Raw genomic sequence first — 19,534 nt, 5'->3', positions numbered from 1 at the left:
TGAGTTATAAAAAGAAATAAACGTAAAAAAAAATAAATAAATCAGAAGACTGTGCCTAATTCAAGTCAAACCCCTAATAAATTGTCCCACTTCGGTGTTTGAGGTGGATATGTGTGTCAATAAAGGCTAAACACAACGGTCGCAAGTCTCCCTGCAAATTCCTCACAATATGGTACTAGCTGCACTACTAATACCAGCAAGCCCAGCCACAAGCAAACAAAAAAAAGGAAAATATAACGCTATTGTAGGCCTAAGTAAGCCGTTGGGGTTCTCCTATGGCTATTTTCTAGCCTACACTGAAAGCACACTGCTTTGCCAGATTACTTTGAGTTATAAAAAGAAATAAACGTTAAAAAAAAAAAAAATCAGAAGACTGTGCCTAATTCAAATGAAACCCCTAATAAATTGTCCCACTTCGGTGTTTGAGGTGGATTTGTGTGTCACTAAGAGCTAAACAGAACGGTAGCAAGTCTCCCTGCAAATTACTCACAATATGGTACTAGCTGCACTACTAATGGCAACAAGCCCAGCCACAGGCAAACCAAAAAAAAAGTAAAATAAAACGTTATTGTAGCCCTAAAAAGGGCTGTTGGGTTCTTGTAGAATCACTCCTGCCTAACACAATTCTAATAGAACACCCTAACGCTTTCCCTGACCAGCAGCAGCTCTCTCCCTAGCGGCATCCAGACAGAGAATGATGCGAGCAGCGCGGGCAGGGGCTAGTCTATTCCAGGGTCACCTGATCAGGCCAGCCAACCACTGCTATCGACGTGTAAGGGTACCACGTCATGCTGGGTGGAGTGCAGAGTCTCCTGGCTTGTGATTGGCTCTGTTTCTGGCCGCCAAAAATCACAACGGCGGGTGATGCCATTTTCTCGAGCGGGCGAAGTATTCGTCCTAGCAACGAGCAGTTTCGAGTACGCTAATGCTCGAACGAGCATCAAGCTCGGACGAGTATGTTCGCTCATCTCTTATAACAATCTACCCATAATCCAAGCTAATGAGATAATAAAAGTCACGTTTAGATGTCGCCAATGTATTAGCCGCACAATAACAGAGCCCTCCGCGCTTCATAAGAATTTGAGTGAGAACGTCATAACATAGGTGTAAGTAATGGAGGATGGTGTGAAATGAAAATTTCACTTGTGTGTTTTAGCTTTATGGACATGTTCTGGGTTGTGGTGTTAATATATAATAGCGACATTAGGGGATGAGCATCGAATGTTCATCCTATCAGTCAATTTTCGCAAAAAAAACGATAACGAAATAAAAAGCAATAAAAGAGAAAGTGTGTTCTTAGATAGTTCTACATTGAGAAGGGTAAAAACATGAATATTAGTTGATATTATTCCTTCTCAAAATGTAGTAACATATAAAGTGAATATTTCCATTATCTGTGAGGTGCCGCAGCTCCTGTGTGCTGCAAATTCTCCCTGTAGATTGATGGTTAAGAATCTGGAGGAGGGGGACACTTCAGGGGGCTGTCACATTTTCTCTGTGACACATAGAACCTCACTTATTTTTGTCTTTGAAAGAAGAGAGTCTCTTCTTTTATATAAATCTAAATGTGTGTTTCTAAGTGTCAGGAAAACAGAGCTATTAACAGTTAAACTTCCGTCAGGAGAGATTTTTATATATAAAAATGGCACCTGATGTTCTCATTTTAAACCTGAATATCTTTGGATCTATGGCACCTAGAAACAAAATTCAAGATTCCTTTGAAAGAAGAGATTCTCCCCTTTCAGGGGGCCCCTGGCAATTGCCGACTTTGCCTACCCATAGCGCCGGCCCTGTCTTAATTAGATTTGTGAGGCGAAAAATAAAAAAAAATATGCATATGAAAGACGGTGATGCTAAAATTAACAACATTTTTGCCAAATTACTACTTATTCAGTAAAAATGGGGAAAAAATACGAAATCTATATAAATGAGGTATTTTTGTAATTGTGGCACTATTTTTATGGTATGGTTAACGGCCCAAAAAAAAAAACACATAAAAATTTTCCAAAAAATTTTTCATTTCCTCCACCAACAAAGAGTTAATAAAATCTCACCAATTAGGTATAGATTCCCCAAAATTACGTACCAGAAAAGTGCATCTCATGTGGCAAAAAAATAAGACCCTATAGGTGCACATTAAAAAATGAAACAAATTATAGCCTGTGCAATGTGACATAGCAAATCTAATCTGCATGGCGCCTCCTTCCCTTCTATTCCCGTTGGTGCGCTCATACAGCAGGTTACCACCACATATAGGGTATCAGTGTACTCGAGAGAAATTGGGTATCAAACTTTGTGGAGTCTTTTTTTATTTAATCCATTGTAAATGTTTTATTTTCCACCCAAAATGAGTGTATTATGAAAAAATATTACAATTTGTAGACTGCACCTCGATTTTGTTTTAACCCCTATAAAACACCTAAAGAGTTAACAAACTTCTTAAAAGTGGTTTTTCATACGTTGAGGGGTATAGTTTCCATAATGGGGTAATTTATGAGTCTCGATATTATTTAGGCCTCTCAGTGTCAATTAGAAGTTGAGCAGGTCCATCTAAATACGGGTTTTGGTGATTTTACAAAAAATGTGTAAAATGATACCTAAATTCTGAGCCTCATAACATTCTAGTAAAATATGTGGAATCTTAAAAAAAAACATCCGACATAAAGCAGACATTTGGGAAATGTAAGTTATGAATTTATTTGGGTGCTATGACTATCTGCATCAAAAGTAGAGAATTTAGAACGTTGAAAATAAAGAATTTTTCCAAATTTTTTTTTTTCATAACTAAACTAATTTTAAACTAATTTGAAGTACAATGTGTCACGAGAAAACTATCTCAAAATCCCCTGGATATCTCATAGCGTTCCAAAGCTATAAGCACTCATAGTGACACAGGGAAGATTAGAAAAATGGGGCTGCGTTCTTAAGGCCAAAAGAGGCTGGGTCCTGTAGGGGTTAAATTGTAAAAAGCGAAAACACAAGTTAACGCAATAAAGATCATTTTTAACCCCTAACTTTTACACAGTTTTATTGCTGTTTTAGCTCCTATAACTCCGTGATGGCAATGTGTGCGGGGACTCTCTAAGCAAAATCTTTATGATCCATCTAGTTCTGTGTGGTGACAATGTGGTTAGATTATTAGGGTCCAGGTTTATATAGACTTCCATACCTCCCAACTTTTCAGAATGAGAAAGAGGGACAAAATCTGATCCTTAGGCTACGCAACTGGCCATGCCACTAGCAGCACCACTATTCTGCTTGTACATCAATTCATAGTCAATCTTTTCCTTTTTACAATTATGAAATTATCATAGTTTATACAATTGTCCATCAAGTTCAACCAAGGAAGGGAAGTGATTGCATGAGGAAGGGATTTAGCGGTAACAATTCTATATAACATAACCATCAATGTTATTTAGGTGTAAAAAGGCATCCAGACCCTTCTTGAAGCTCTCTGCTGTCCCTACTGTGACCAGCGCCTGAGGCAGGCTATTCCACAGATTGATAGTTCTCATTGTAAAAAAGCCCTGTCGCCTCTGGTGATTAAACCTTCATTTCTCCAGACGGAGATTTGATTTGATTTAATCTGAAACAACTTACCACCATATTTTTTGTATGGACCATTCATATATTTATATAATTTCATCATGTCCCCTTGTAGTTGTCTTTTTTCCAGACTAAATAAATCTAGTTGTTTTAATCTTTCCTCATAACTGAGACCCTCCATACCCCTTATCATTTTTGTGGCTCTACGTTGAACCCTCTCCAGCTCCAGGGCATCCTTTTTGTGGACCGGTGCCCAGAACTGATCAGCATATACCAGGTGAGGCCGAACCAATGCCTTGTACAGTGGTTATATTACATCCCTATCACGAGAGTCCATACCACTTTTGATACATGACAAGATTCTACTGGCTTTAGAGGCAGCTGATTGACATTGCATGTTGTTATTCAATTTATGATCTACTAGTACCCCCAGGTCCTTCTCAACAAGGGACTCTCCCAGATTTACTTCCCCAAGGACATATTTTGCCTTTGGATTATTAGCCCCCAGGTGCATAACCTTACATTTATCCAAATTAAACCTCATTTGCCAAGTGGATGACCAAACACTCAGTTTGTCCAAGTCACCCTGCAGCCTATGAACATCCTCCATAGACTGTATTACACTACACAGCTTGGCGTCATCTGCAAAAATAGACACAGCGCTATTAATTCCTACCTCTATATCATTAACCCCTTCCCGCTAGGTGGCGGATATATCCGCCACTGAGCGCAGTGACCTAGCGCTCAGCGGAGGATATACCCGCCGCTGAGATGATGCCGGCTCGGCTCTGGATCAGAGCCGAACCAGCATCGACAAACACGGGGTGCCGGCTGTAATGTATAGCTGGCACTCCAGTGTAACACACGCGATAGGAGTGTGCTCTGATCGTGGGTGTGTAACCCGTTAAATGCTGCGGTCATCTAACATGCCTCTGGGGGGTCTTTCCCCCACAATCCCCCCCCCCCCGAACCCAGAGATGCCTGCAGGCACTACCAGGAAGATGGCGTCTATGACGTCATCTTACTGGCACAGTGCCAGCCTATGCATGTGCACAGGCTGACACTGCAAATACCCTGCAATACATGAGTATTGCAGAGTATCATCATGAACAAGCAATCAGATGCTAAAGCATATAAAATTATGGCATGTATCGAGAGGAATAGATTCTCATGATAAAGACATAGTTTTGCCCTTATACAAATCCCTGGTCAGACCACACATCGAATATTGTGTACAGTTTTGGGCACCAGTGTATAAAAAGGATATAGTAGAGCTGGAACGGGTGCAGAGGAGAGCAACCAAGATTATTATGGGAATGGGGGGACTAGAATACAATGACAGATTACAAAATTTGGGATTATTCAGTTTAGAAAAAAGACGACTGAGGGGAGACCTCATTACAATGTACAAATACCTGAACGGACAGTACAAGGATCTCTCCAAAGATCTTTTTATACCTAGGCCTGTGACCAGGACAAGGGCATCCTCTGCGCCTAGAGGAGAGTAGATTTTACCATCAACATAGACAAAGGTACTTTACTGTACGAGCAGTGAGACTATGGAACTCTCTGCCGCAGGAGGTTGTTATGGCAGACTCTATGTACATGTTCAAGATAGGCCTGGATGCCTTTCTGGAGAGAAAAAATATCACAGGTTATTGGGATAAAACCTTTAATTCTTAAAGGTTGGACTTGATGGACTTGTCTTTTTCCTGCCTGGCACCAGCCACGTCAGAAGTCGTTTCTTCTATCGTATAAACTGAGCTAAAAAGTTTAAGCTTAAGTATCTCCGCCTTCTCTTGGTCTCCAGTCCCCATTTTCAGAATAAAGTGGTCCAACCTGTCTTTCATTATGTATTTTGGCTCATTTTATTTCCTTTTTACAGATTTTGGTAAGGCTTTTGTAAGTATTGAAAGCCTTGATTTATATTTTTTGAATGTCTCCTTTTTTCTCATTAATTGCTCTTTTTAACTGTAGCTGTAAGCCACGCAGGGTGCAGCCTGTCTATACTTGTTTCCTATTGGAATAAATTTAGTAGAATAATGACCCAGGATAGATTTGAATTTCTCCCATTTAACATTAGTATCATCAAGTGACAGTATCTGATCCAAGTCTGCATTCTTTATTGCATCCCTGAATTTCTGGAAATGAACCCTCTTAAATTTCCAAGTTTTTTTTTATTTTCCCATCTGTTTCTTCTTTTTACAGTTTAAGAGGAAAATAACTATATTAACCCCTTAACGCTCTGCGCTGTAGCTCTACGGCGCAGAGGTATGGGGAATGTATGAAGAGGGCTCACGGGCTGAGTCCTCTTCATACAGAGGTGGGGGTTGTTGCATATTGCAGCAAACCCCCACCGATAATAACCATGGTCGGTGCTTGCACCGATCGTGGCTATCAACCCTTTCGTTGCATTTAAAAGATGGCACCCCCGCTGGCGATCGGTTGCCTTGGTAGCCTCGGGTCTTCGTTTGACCCGAGGCTATCTGGCATCTGCAGATTCGTTACAATGAGCCAGTGGCTCATTGTGATGAATGAGCTGCAAAAATGCCATATATTGCAATAAAGAAGTATTGCAGTATATGGTAGGAGCGATCTGACCATCTAGGGTTAATGTACCCTAGATGGTCTAAGAAATAGTGAAAAAAAAAAGTAAAAAAAAAAAAATAATAATAATAATATTTGAAATATAAAAAATTCCAATCACCCCCCTTTCGCTAGAACTGATATAAAACATAATAAACAGTAAAAATCACAGACACATTAGGTATCGCCGCGTCCCAAAATGCCCAATCTATCAAAATATAAAAGCGGTTACGGCCGGCGGTGACCTCCGGGACGGGAAATGGCGCCCAAATGTCCGAAATGCGACTTTTACACCTTTTTACATGACATAAAAATTGGAATAAAAAATGATCAAAATGTCACACAGACCTAAAAATGGTAGCAATGTAAAGGTCGGCCCCTTTTCGCAAAAAATTACACCTCACACAGCTCTGTGCGCCAAAGTATGAAAAAGTTATTAGCTTCAGAATATACCAAAATTTTTTTTTTCTTTTTTGTACACATTCGTTTAATTTTTGAAAATGTATTTAAACACAATAAAACCCATATAAATTTGGTATCACCGCGATCGCACCAAACCAAAGAATAAAGCTGAGGTGTTATTTTGAGTGCAAAGTCAAAGTCGGAAAAACTGAGCCCACAAGAACGTGACGCACGTCCGTTTTTTTTTAAATTTTTCCACATTTGGATTTTTTTTCAGCTTCGCAGTACATGGCAGGTTAAAATAAATAACATTTCGGGAAAGTAAAATTTGTTACGCATAAAATAAGCCCTCACACAGGTCTGTACACGCAAAAATGAAAAAGTTATGGATTTTTGAAGGTGGAGAGCGAGAAATGAGCGAAAAAACCCTGCGTCCTTAAGTGGTTCCCGGACACTGACATTTTGGACAATCTCCGCTTTGTTAGAAATCACAAGATCCAACAATGCATCACCTCTTGTGGGATCTTCTACAAGCTGCACCATAAAATTATCCTGCAGAAAGTTGAAAAAATGTCTCCCCTTCAGAGATGAAGAAGAGCCCTGACCCCAATTTATGTTTTGAAAGTTAGTCTCCTATCAGCACTAGGGTCCCCTCCTGTTCAGCCTGTTCTATCTGTTTATATAGGTGACCCTCTATTTCCTCAGGGATGTTAGGGGGTCTATAAATTACACCAAAAATAATTTTCTCAAAGCCCTTCTGGCTTTGAATTTCAACCCACAAAGTTTCAGCCTTCTCACATGACAAATTATTCTATCAGTCTTTCTGATTATAGAGTCCCCTACAACCACTAGCTGTCTTGGCTTACCTGCACTCCCATCTACCCTACTCCTAGCTGGTCTGCTCCCCCGGCTGTTAGGGAGAGCAGGATCCGCTAGGGCTGCCATTTCTGACACTGATGTCCTTACATCATTGCACAATTTTACAATTTTGCTTGGATGTTCAGAGTCGGAATTATCCTTCCTTTTCTTGGGCCCCATTCTATACCCTCTATTTACAGTAACCCAGCTACCCACCTGGCCTCGCTGGCTTTCCTCTCCACCCTCCACTTCTACTCCGCTTATTGCTTGCTCAGTGAGCAGCATACTCCTTTCAAGATTGTTGATTGCTCGCAGCCATACAATATCTTCCTCCAGATCTCGAACACGAGCTTCCAGAAGAAAAATATGGGCACATCTGTTGCAGCCGTATTCACCCTGGAACTCATATGGCAGAGTGTGCACTGGAGCATACCAATTTTGCTAGCCATATCCTAGCTACAAAACTGTGATGAGTATATAAATCAAGAGATATAAAATGTAGATTACTTACAGTTCTGAGGACTTCTCTTTTTCAAACTCCGCTTTTTTCAACTTCATTTATGCTCACAAACCACTTAGAACCACAAGGCAAAATTGAGCAAGCTCAATTGTGCCTGTGTATGATAATGGACCCCAATTCTGACTTTAGATACACATTTACTTACCCGCCCCGTTGACGCCGCCGATCTGGAATGTCCAACAAGGATTGGGAGCTGCCGCGATTCACTAAGATTGTGCGCCAATTTCCTGCATGTGTCGCTTCCCCCGCTAAAGTCCGCCGGAGATTTAACATTTAGAATTATGTCACAAGACACGCACATACAAGCACCGGGAAGAAGGTGAACTCCAGCGAACCACGGCAAGGAAACGATGGATGCAGGAACTCGGGCGCGCAATCTTCATGAATCACGCTGGACTTCATGCTCGTCGGACCATCTAAATCACAACAGAACCAGGTAAGTAAATTTGCCCCACTGTATATATATGTACCCTTCACTATAGATACACACTTTTATATACATGTACCCCTCACAATATATATACCGTATATACTCGTGTATAAGCCGAGTTTTTCACATTTTTTGTGCTGAAAAATACTCAAGTATAAACGGTATACATAAGGGGTGTTTGGTGTGGTCTTTACTCTGAGCTTTTGTTATATTGGGGCTTATTTACTAAGGGTTTCGCGGCTGCATTTCCGTAGGGTTTTCTGACACTTTTGGGGGTCGCACCACTGGGACAGGGATTTGGAAAGGGATTGTGGACGGGCCATCGGACAATCCGACTGATTCGGACAGAGCGCGGGATTTAACTTTAAAATTGTGTCCCAAGCCATGTACTTACATACACCAGGAAGAAGAAGGTGAACTCCGGCTGACCTGAGCGGGGAGCGACACATGTAGGATACCGGGCACATGATCTTAGTGAATTGCAGCAGAGTTCATTCTCGTCGAACACTCCGGATCGGGAAACACGCAGGAACAGATAAATAAATGTGCCCCATTAACCCCTAGGCGTACCTGGACATTATAGTACGTGCCGGTGGCTAGATACTTAGCGCACCAGGACGCACTATAACGTCCTGCTTATGGCACCGGCTCACGAACGGAGCCGGTACCAGAAGCAGCGGCTGTCAGCTGTCAATCACAGCTGACACCGCACGCTAACACCCGCAATCGGAACCGGCTCCGATTGCGGGTGTTAACCCCTTACATGCCGCAGTTATGCGTGTAAAGGTGTTTCTGATATGGATTGGATCCCCCATGCCGCTTACCGGGGATCTGATCCTATTCTGGGCAGCCCCGAAGTCTTCCTAATGCTTCGGGGCTGCACGATGTCCGAGGCAGTCAGATCCCTTCCGGGTCTGACTATAAACTGTCTGAGCATGCGCCTGCTCTACAATGAAGAAGTATTGTAGAGCAGTGTATTGGACTTGAACCAGCGTTCAGAACATCGCTGGTTCAAATTCAACTATGTATGAGTAAAAAAAAAGTGAAAAAAAGTTAACACAGAATAAATAAAAAATAAATACATTAAAATATAAGCCCCTAAAATGTCACTTTCCCATAAAAACACTTAATAAACTATAAAAAACACAAACACACAAAAAAAGCCACATATTTGGTATTGCCTCGTCCGTAACAATCTATATAATAAAAAAGAATCGTTACTGGACCTACGTGGTAAAAGCCAAGGAAAAAACACAAAAAACATTCCAAAAAAAGATGATTTTTAATTAATAACTTTAAAAAAATTCTCTACAAAGTGATTTTAAAAAGTTACGCACTTTAAAAAGAAAAAAGTTCTGCATATGAAAAGATGGTGATGTTAAAATGAACAAAAATTTCTCCAAATTAGTTTTTATTCAGTAAAATTTAATGAAATACAATCTGCATAATAAAACAGAATCGTTATTGGACCCACAAAGTGAACCTCTTAAAAAACAACCTCAAAAAATGCTCCGAAAAAAGATGATTTTTAATTAATACCCTTTAAAAAATGCTCTAACTGTATATACTCGAGCATAAGCCGATCCGAGTATAAGCCGAGACCCCTAATTTCAACACAAAAAAAAGGGAAAACCTATTGACTCGAGTATAAGCAGAGGGTGGGAAATGCATTGGTTACAGCCTCCCAGTATATAGTCTGCCAGCCCCTGTAGCATACAGCCTGCCCAACCCCGGTAGTAGAAAAAAAAAATAACACTGTAATCATCTTTCCGACGTCCCCCATAGGTACTCTTCTGCCTCAGACTGTCTCAGACAGAAGAGGACCTACGGGTCACGTCAGAAAGGTGAGTTTTGTCTTTATTTTTTTAGTTGACTCGAGTATAAGCCGAGTTAGGGTTTTTGAGCACAAATTTTGTGCTGAAAAACTAGGCTTATACTCGAGTATATAAGGTAAAAAGTGATTTAAAAAGTTACCCACTCTAAAATAAGACAACTAAAACAATCTATACAAAAAATAAGCAATTAACCAGATTTATAAGCCGAAAAAATGAAAAAGTTATGCATATGAATGTCGGTAATGCTAAAATTAACATTTTTGCCAAATTACTTTCTATTCAGTAAAAATGGGGAAACAATTTAAAGAAACTATAGAAATGAGGTATTTTCGTAATCATGGTGACCCATAGAATAAAAATAATATATTATTTTTACACTATGGTAAACGGCAAAAAAAAAAACACAAAAAAATGTTCCTAAAAATTGATGATTTTCATTTGCTCCACCAACAAAGAGTTAATAAAATCTCACCAATTAGCTATAGATGCCCCAAAATTGTGTACCATAAAAGTGCATCTCATGTGGCAAAAAAATAAGCCCCTATAGGTCCACAATAAAATGTGACATAGCAAATCTGATCTGCATGGCGCCTCCTTCCCTTCTATGCCCAGCCATGCGCCCATACAGCAGGATACCACCACATATGGGGTATCTCGTACTCGGGAGAAATTGGGTACCAAACTTTGGGGAGCCTTTTTTCATTTAATCAATTACAAATTTTTAATTTTCCACCCAAAATGAATGTATTGTCAAAAAATGTGTAGACCACACCTCCATTTTGTTTTAACCCCTAAAAAACACCTAAAGGGTTAGCAAACTTCTTAAAAGTTCTTTTTCAAAAGTTGAGGTTTCCATAATGGGGTCATTAACAATTCTAGCTATTATTTAGGCCTCTTACAGTCAATTAAATGTTCAGCAGGTCCATCTAAATATTAGTTTTGGTGATTTTCCCAAAAATTTGAAAAATGGCACCCAAATTCTGAGCCACATAACATTCTAGTAAAATATGTGGAATCTTAAAAAAACATAAAGCAGGCATTTAGGAAATGCAAGTTATGAATTTATTTGGGTGCTATGACTATCTGCATCAAAAGTAGAGAATTTAGAACTTTGAAAATAAAGAATTTTTCCACATTTTTGCCAAATTCAGTTTTTTTTCATAAGTAAACATAAAAGATATCATCCAAAATTGTTTAACTAATTTGAAGTACAATCTCAAAATCCCCTGGATATCTTATATTGTTCCAAAGCTATAAGCACTTATTGTGACACAGGGCAGATTTGAAAAATGGGACCACGTCCTTAACCCCTTCCCGCCGCGGCCCTTTTTCGGTTTTGCGTTTTCATTTTTCACTCCCCACATTCAAAAATCTGTAACTTTTTTATTTTTCCATGTACAGAGCTGTGTGATGGCTTATTTTCTGCGTAACAAATTACACTTCAAAATGGTGGTATTTAATATTCCATGCCGTGTACTGGGATGCGGGAAAAAAATTCCAAATGCAGTGATATTGGTAAAAAAATGCATTTGTGCCGTATTCTTGTGGGCTTGGATTTTAGGGATTTCAGTGTGCACCCCAAATGACATGTCTACTTTATTCTTTGGGTCGGTACGATTACGGGGCTACCAAATTTGTATAGGTTTTATAATGTTTTCATACATTTAAAAAAATTAAAACCTCCTGTACAAAATTTTTTGGGGGGATTTTGCCATCTTCTGGGGCTAATAACTTTTTCATATTTTGGTGTATGGAGCTGTTGGTGGTGTAGTTTTTTGCAGATTTTGATGACGTTTACAATGTTATCATTTTTAGGACTGTACGACCTTTTGATCAATTTTTATAGAATTTTTATTTTTTTTTTAAATGACAAAAAAGTGCCATTTTTGACTTTGGGCGCGATTTTCCGTTACGGGGTTAAACGCAGTGAAAAAACGTTATCATATTTTGATAGATTGGGCATTTTCGGACGCGGCAATACCTAATGTGTTTATGATTTTTACTGTTTATTTATATTTATATAAATTCTAGGGAAAGGGGGGTGATTTGAATTTTTAGGTTTTTTATGTGCTGACAGCACATTGTAATGAATGGGTTAACCCGAAGTAGCTTCGGGTCTTCGTGAGACCAGAAGCTACCATGGCGACGGATCGCCGCTCCCCAATGACGTCACGGGGAGCGACGATAAACGGAAAGATGGCGGCGCCCGCGCCTTTGCCCGCACTTTTGTCGGCGGCTATCAGCGGTAAAACATATGCAATCGGTGCCGGCACCGATCGTGGATGTTACCGGTAAGCCTTTGCTGCAATATGCAGCAAAGACTTACCAGCTATGGAGAGGGCTCGGCCCGCAAGCCCTCTCCATGTACCGGGACCCGACATGTGACGTACTATTACGTCACATGTCGGTAAGGGGTTAAGGCCGAAAGAGGCTGAGTCCCATAGGGGTTAAGTCTGATTTTTAATTCTATTGTGCAGTTTTTATTATGAACTCTATATCAGAGAAATTGGGCAGAACAGGGTTATATTAAAAGAAGTTATACAAAGAAGGATTCCACAGGAGCTTTAAGTAGAACTAGTCTACCATCAGTGAATGTTAATTTACTTTCAGACCTAAATAATACTTTGATCCCTTTTTATTAAAAAGTCTCTGGGTGGCAAAATAGCAAAAAAAAAAGTAATGATTCCAGACATTTTTTTTTTTTAGTGTTCACTAAATGGGATGATAATTTTTTTTTTGATGGAGATAGTGTGACTTTTTAACTTTTTAAAAAAAAAAAATTATGACTCATCATTTATGTATCTATATTTTTGTTTTATAGGATCTTTTGGCAGAGATGAACAAGTGGTGGCCTGATGTTCTACACCCGAATTGTTCCGATTTTTGGTAAATAAATGACGAGGAGATGCATTCCCTTCCCTGTGTCCCTACCTTGGCTGCCAGCGCGGGCTTGGTCGTACCTGTGGAGCGATCTGGTGGCTCCCTGCGGCAGGCTCTGGCGAAGACCAGGGATCCACTTAGACTCTGCTCCTGGGTTGCGGCTAGTACAATCATTCCCCCGGTGGTCCAGGGAGTCTACTGACTTTAGCCTCAAGAGACTCTCCCACACCTCCGTGCGTGACAGTAAGATCCGGCCATGGACTCCGCCAAGGTCATGAATTCTGCTAACGCCATGGACTGTGCCGAGGACCCACTCAAGCTACTGGCTGACCTTCCAAGCACTGTCGCCCAGCTGTCCCAAAAAGAACTCCTGGACAAACTCGCTGCCACCCTTTGACAGATGATTGCCTCCCAGCAGCAGGCTCCCGCGACTCCTCCTGTGGCTCCAGTCGACAGTAGAGTCTGGACCTGAATTTTTTAAGCCTAACAAATTTGATGGCAACCCCAATTTTTGCAGGAGCTTTGTTTCTCAGTGCTCGCTGCACATTAAACTGATGTCCTCCCAGTTCACCACTGAACGAACTAAGCTGGCATATGTTTTCTCTTTGCTCTCTGGAGAGGCCCTGTCCTGGGCTACTCCTGTGTGGGATAGTTGTGATCCGGACATGTCTACCTATACCACGTTTCTGGAAAAAATCCGGTCCTGGTTTGAACAACCTCAAGTCTGGCCTCCATGCCTGCCTGGTTTGTCTTATCCGGCCTTCCCAGAGGCCGTTCAAGAGTCTCATCCGGCCTTCCCAGAGACCATTCCAGAGTCTCATCCGGCCTTCTCAGAGGCCGTTCCAGAGTCTCATCCGGCCTTCCCAGAGGCCGTTCCAGAGTCTCCTCCGGCCTTTCCAGAGGACGCTCCGGTGTGCCAAGAGCCGCCTCAGCCTCCACAGGTTTCCAGTGCTGCCCCGGCGGTTCCGCAGCTTCCCAGTGCTGCCCCAGCGGTTCCGCAGCTTCCCAGTGCTGCCCCGGCGGTTCCGCAGCTTTCCAGTGCTGACCCGGTGGTTCCGCAGCTTCCCGGTGCTGCCCCGGCGGTTCTGCAGCTTCCCAGTGCCGCCCCGGCGGTTCCGCAGCTTTCCAGTGCCGCCCCGGCGGTTCCGCAGCTTCCCAGTGCCGCCCCGGCGGTTCCGCAGCTTCCCAGTGCCGCCCCGGCGGTTCCGCAGCTTCCCAGTGCCGCCCCGGCGGTTCCGCAGCTTCCCAGTGCCGCCCCGGCGGTTCCGCAGCTTCCCAGTGCTGCCCCGGCGGTTTCGCTGCTTCCCAGTGCTGCCCCGGCGGTTCCGCTGCTTCCCAGTGCTGCCCCGGTGGTTTTGCTGCTTCCCAGTGCTGCCCTGGTGGGTTCCGCAGCTTCCCAGTGTTGTCCCGGGGGCGCCCCAGCCTCTGCAGCTTCCCAGTGCTGCTCCAGCGCCTTCCCAAGAGTCGCCCCAGTATGTGGTTTCCCAAGGGCCACTCCAGCCTCCGGCCAAAAGGCGTTCTAGACGTCCTCAAGATATCCTCGGCTTGTTCCATACCAGGTCCAAGCACCACATGGTTATTCCTGTCTTTTCTGTTCTTGCTCTCCTCCTTAAGTGTCCCGTCACCAGGAATAATTGGAGGAAGCAGAGGATGAGGCTGAAGAAGAAGAGAAGAGGGGTCCTAAAGGGGGAGGGGTACTGTCACGGATGCCCCTGTTATCCATGTCTCGGATCACGGGCATATCCGTGTCTTACGATGTGGCGCCTGTGACACAGGTTAGCATATAAGATTTGTTCCCTCTTATAATCACCCTGAGGTGTTCTAAAAAATGCAGACCAGTCTTTTTTCATGCACCCATTTATTTAAGAAAAAACTATTATTGTGACAACAGATGAGGTTTTTAGCAATAACGAATGCTTAGAAGGATTGCAGTGGACATTTTAAGAGTTGCTATTGTTTCACATATATTTTTTTTAAGTCTTTATAAATTCAAGGATTTGTTTTTAAAGAGGACCCATTACCAGATTTTGGCCCACCTGACTAACAATGACTGCTGATAAAGTTACTTACAAGTCCTCCCCATATCACCTAAAATTAGCTGCTAGTAGGGCACTGCACCTTAATTACAGATGTTTTTCTGTTATGAAAATGAGCTTTTCTGACTCATCCCTGGCAGCCTGAGAGAGGAGAAGAGTCAGAGATACCAGTGAACCATGCCCCATTATTGTGACTGACAGCTCTAGAAATACCTGCTTTGCCTCCTTGTACTTAGGGACTGTCTGCTAATATTGAAACTACAGACATATAAAGCTCTATGTACAAATGGAAAATATTCAAATTTTTACATGGTGCCTTGTGTTACATTCATGACATGTCACCAGTGACATCATCACAGGTCCTTTAGCCTTCTAAGAATAGCAAGTTGTACACCATGTATGTGATTACATGAAATCACAGCAGCCTCCATGGAGGCTGATGTGACTTCATGTGGTAACATAGATACATGATGTGGTCTCTATAGGAACCTGTCACTGGCTGTCTTTGTGCAAATATGGTGACAGGTTCCCTTTAATTATCTAAAATATTTTTAACAATGAGGTTACATTTTAAATTTCCTTTTCTTTTCATGTTCCGGGTTGATTAGTTAGTAAAACTGATTTTATTTTATAGGAAACATGAATGGATAAAACATGGTACCTGTGCAGCATCTTTATCAAGCCTGAACTCTCAACACAAATATTTTAGCAAGGGCCTTGAACTGTATTCAAGACTGGATCTTAACAGGTAGCCTTTATATGTTGTATGCTTAATTTTACTCTGCATAATAAACTGTAAAGTAACATCTGGCTGCAAAAATTAATGGCTATGGTTGGTTCCACAGAAAAATTCCATAATTTCCATTCTATTATCTTCATATATCGTCCATTATGAAATATTAAATACGATATATGTTTGGTCATCCACTTGGCAAATGAGATTTAATGTGGATAAACGTAAGGTTATGCACCTGGGGGCCAATAATCCAAAGGCAAAATATGTCCTTGGGGGAGTAAATCTGGGAGAGTCCCTTGTTGAGAAGGACCTGGGGGTACTAGTAGATCATAAATTGAATAACAGCATGCAATGTCAATCAGCTGCCTCTAAAGCTAGTAGGATCTTGTCATGTCTCAAAAGTGGTATGGACTCTCGTGATAGGGATGTAATATTACCACTATACAAGGCACTAAAAACTAGATTTATTTAGTCTGGAAAAGAGACGACTACGAGGGGACATGATTAATTTATATAAATATATGAATGGTCCATACAAAAAATATGGTGGTAAGTTGTTTCAGATTAAATAAAATCAAAAGACGAGAGGGCACTGTCTCCGTCTGGAGAAAACAAGGTTTAATCACCGGAGGCGACAGGGCTTTTTTACTATGAGAACTGTCAATCTGTGGAATAGCCTGCCTCAGGCACTGGTCACAGCAGGGACAGCGGAGAGCTTCAAGAAGGGTCTAGATGCCTTTTTACACCTATATAACATTGATTGTTATGTTATATAGAATTGTTTCCCCTAAATCCCTTCCTCATCCAATCCCTACCCTTCCTTGGTTGAACTTGATGGACAAGTGTCTTTTTTCAACCGTATAAACTATGAAACTATACACTGCCATTACACTGAACTGTGTTTGGAGGGGTGCTTAACGCACACATTTTTAACACTGTAAATGTAAAAAGGCATAAAATAATCCATGTTGCAAGGGGGCAAGCGAAATGTTAAAATGGCAAGATACATGTGAGCTCTACCATGGCATAAAATTATCCTTCAGGGGCTCTGCTGGTTTAACTGAGACACTGACCTGGTTTTACTAGGGTTCCTGGCCCTGCCATTCGGATCACTTGATGCCGCATATACCCACCCACTGGAGACCAAAATCATGACTGCACCAAGGTATGGCACATAGACCTTGGTACAGTTTCATGTGTGCCTCTGATAAATGATTCACAGTGAGTTCTGCCTTTTCATCCTCTAAACACCAATGGGATAACCCAATTGCAAAGAAAATAGTCCCTTAAACAACACTAATTGTACCAATCTGAGTACCGTAAATAGGATCATAAATAAATAAAATCAAAGTACCATAAAAAAAAAGTACCATAAAAAATACATAAAAATACATAAATATTTATTAATAAATACCAAGTCAATCAATGAACACTAAAAAATACATAGCTAAAACCCACAGGAAGAAATGTGTGGTGGTAGTCAATTCATTAAATATACACAGTTACAATGTAAGTACAAAACTCCAAGGTACATAATATGATACAAATAGTTTTACCCACCAGGTCTTTGCATGTTACCAGAAAAAGATGTTTTTATGTTGTTGCTACCTCTAGGGGGCGTGCTGTGGTTCCAGTGTGGTATATATATCTAACATGGCATATTGCCAGGAGAGCCATTAGTCTCTCTTGCTTACATAATATCAACGGAGGAACAGGTGTACAAGTGGGTGTGAGCGCATCGCCTCAGCCTCTTGCTCGCAACCGGAAGCGTGCCCGACGTTCCAGAAGACACATTACACACACCTCCTCTGCTCCTATCACAATCTTACAGTTGGCCATGCAGCTGTACTAAACTAAAGGATGCATAGGAGGCTAATCTGTGGCCAGATCGTAGCAAAGCACTCCTGTGGATCAGAATTCATATTACATGCTTACTTGTGACTATTTAGGCCCGCAAACCTGCATGAGCCATAACAGCCCCTCACACCTGTTCACACTGACTTCTTTCTGTTGAAGTAGATGAGGTCTGCCGCACAGGAGATCTAGTAATGTGCTGTAGGTGAATTATGTCACAAAGGAATCACGGAGCTCAACAGGCAGGTGTAGAACTGAGAAAAATTCCCAATTGTGGGTGGGTCAAACCCATTTATACATGTTTAAGCAGAGTGTAACATCATAACTATTAGCATGATTTGTTATCATACATTTGAAAGTTATTTTATGATTAGCTATTAATATAACAGCTCTGATTGGCTAATTTTCAATCCAACTTCTGATTGGTTACTACAATACGCTTCATAGGTTACTGATCAGATCCTAATGCATTCTTCATAGGGGCGGACTGCGAATTTAAAATGGCCCTGGAAAAAACAGTAAAAGTGTTCTGTGGGCGGGGGTCAAAACAAGTAGGCGTGGCCATGTGATGTGGGTGGAGTCACTAAACTCCACACTAACTAGATGTTTTAAATCACCCCCCCAGTATAAATCCACACCCCCCTGTATATAGCCAGCCCCCACTGCATATAGCCAGAGAGCACCCCCAGTATATAGCCAGACCCCTGTATATAGCCAAACAACCCCCCAGTATGCAGCCAGCCTCCCAGTATACAGCCAGCCAGTCCTGGCAGCATATAACCAGCCAGTCCCCCCCAGTATAAAGCCAGCCAGTCCCCCCAGTATACAGCCAGCCGGCCGCCCCTATATATAGCCAGCCAGCCCCCCCAGTATACAGCCAGGCCCCCCTGCATATAGCCAGCCATTCCCCCAGTATATAGCCAGCCACTCCCCCCGGTATACAGTTAGCCAGTCGCCCCAGTATACAGCCAGCCCCCCAGTATACAGCCAGCCAGTCCTGCCAGCATATAGCCAGCCAGTCCCCCCCAGTATAAAGCCAGCCGGTCCCCTGAGTATACAGCCAGCCAGTCCTGCCAGCATATAGCCATCCAGTCCCCCCAGTATGTAGCCAGCCAGTCCCCCCAGTATGTAGCCAGCCAGTCCCCCCAGTATATAGCCAGCCAGTCCCCCAGTATATATCCAGCCAGTCCCCCCAGTATACAGCCAGCCAGTCCCCCCAGTATACAGCCAGCCAGTCCACTCAGTATACAGCCAGCCCCCCCTGCACATAGCCAGACAGGCTCCCAGTATACAGCCAGCCCCCCCCCAGTATACAGTCAGCCATTCCCCCCAGTGTACAGCCAGCCATTCCCCCCAGTGTACAGCCAGCCAGTCCCCCAGTGTATAGCCAGCCAGTCCCCCCAGTGTATAGCCAGCCAGTCCCCCCAGTGTATAGCCAGCCAGTCCCCCCATTATATAGCCAGCCAGTCTCCCCAGTATACAGCCAGCTAGCCCCCACAATATATAGCCAACCCCCCCCCCCATTATACAACGGTCTCCTATCAACCACTATACACACAGACATTGGATCAATTTATTTATCTGATCACGCCCTGACATTTTGTACTATCGCCCTGTCACCAGTGAAGCTGAGTCCATTTAACTGGAGACTCAATGAATCCCTTCTACAAGACTCCCTCTGAATTGAGGAACTGAAAAAATATACTTTGGACTTTAGAGCTGACCACCTCTCTGACCCCACCCCTGAAATTACAAAATGGAAAATGCTGAAGACTAACCTAAGTGGAATCCTAATTAAGCATGGCTCTAGGTTAAAGAGGGAAACTGGGTTTAAGATTGAGGCCCTTTTCT

The 19,534-nt window shown here is 42.3% G+C and overlaps 1 protein-coding gene across 1 annotated transcript in view; it reads left to right on the top strand.

The window, feature by feature from the left end:
- Window positions 1-15,874, top strand: part of LOC140120487 (ribonuclease T2-like) — a 292,997-nt gene extending 277,123 nt beyond the window's left edge. Inside the window, exons 8-9 of the mRNA XM_072139513.1 lie at window positions 12,999-13,063; window positions 15,728-15,874. Of these exons, the coding sequence (XP_071995614.1) occupies window positions 12,999-13,063; window positions 15,728-15,845 (183 nt within the window). The 3' untranslated portion in view covers window positions 15,846-15,874. The remainder of the gene's footprint in view (window positions 1-12,998; window positions 13,064-15,727) is intronic.
- Window positions 15,875-19,534: the final 3,660 nt, after the last annotated feature.

The sequence above is a fragment of the Engystomops pustulosus genome, chromosome 3 (assembly GCF_040894005.1).
Source record: "Engystomops pustulosus chromosome 3, aEngPut4.maternal, whole genome shotgun sequence".
Classification (NCBI taxonomy): domain Eukaryota; kingdom Metazoa; phylum Chordata; class Amphibia; order Anura; family Leptodactylidae; genus Engystomops; species Engystomops pustulosus.
Note: the sequence above shows the minus strand (reverse complement) of the source record. Positions and strands in the feature narration are given on the sequence as shown.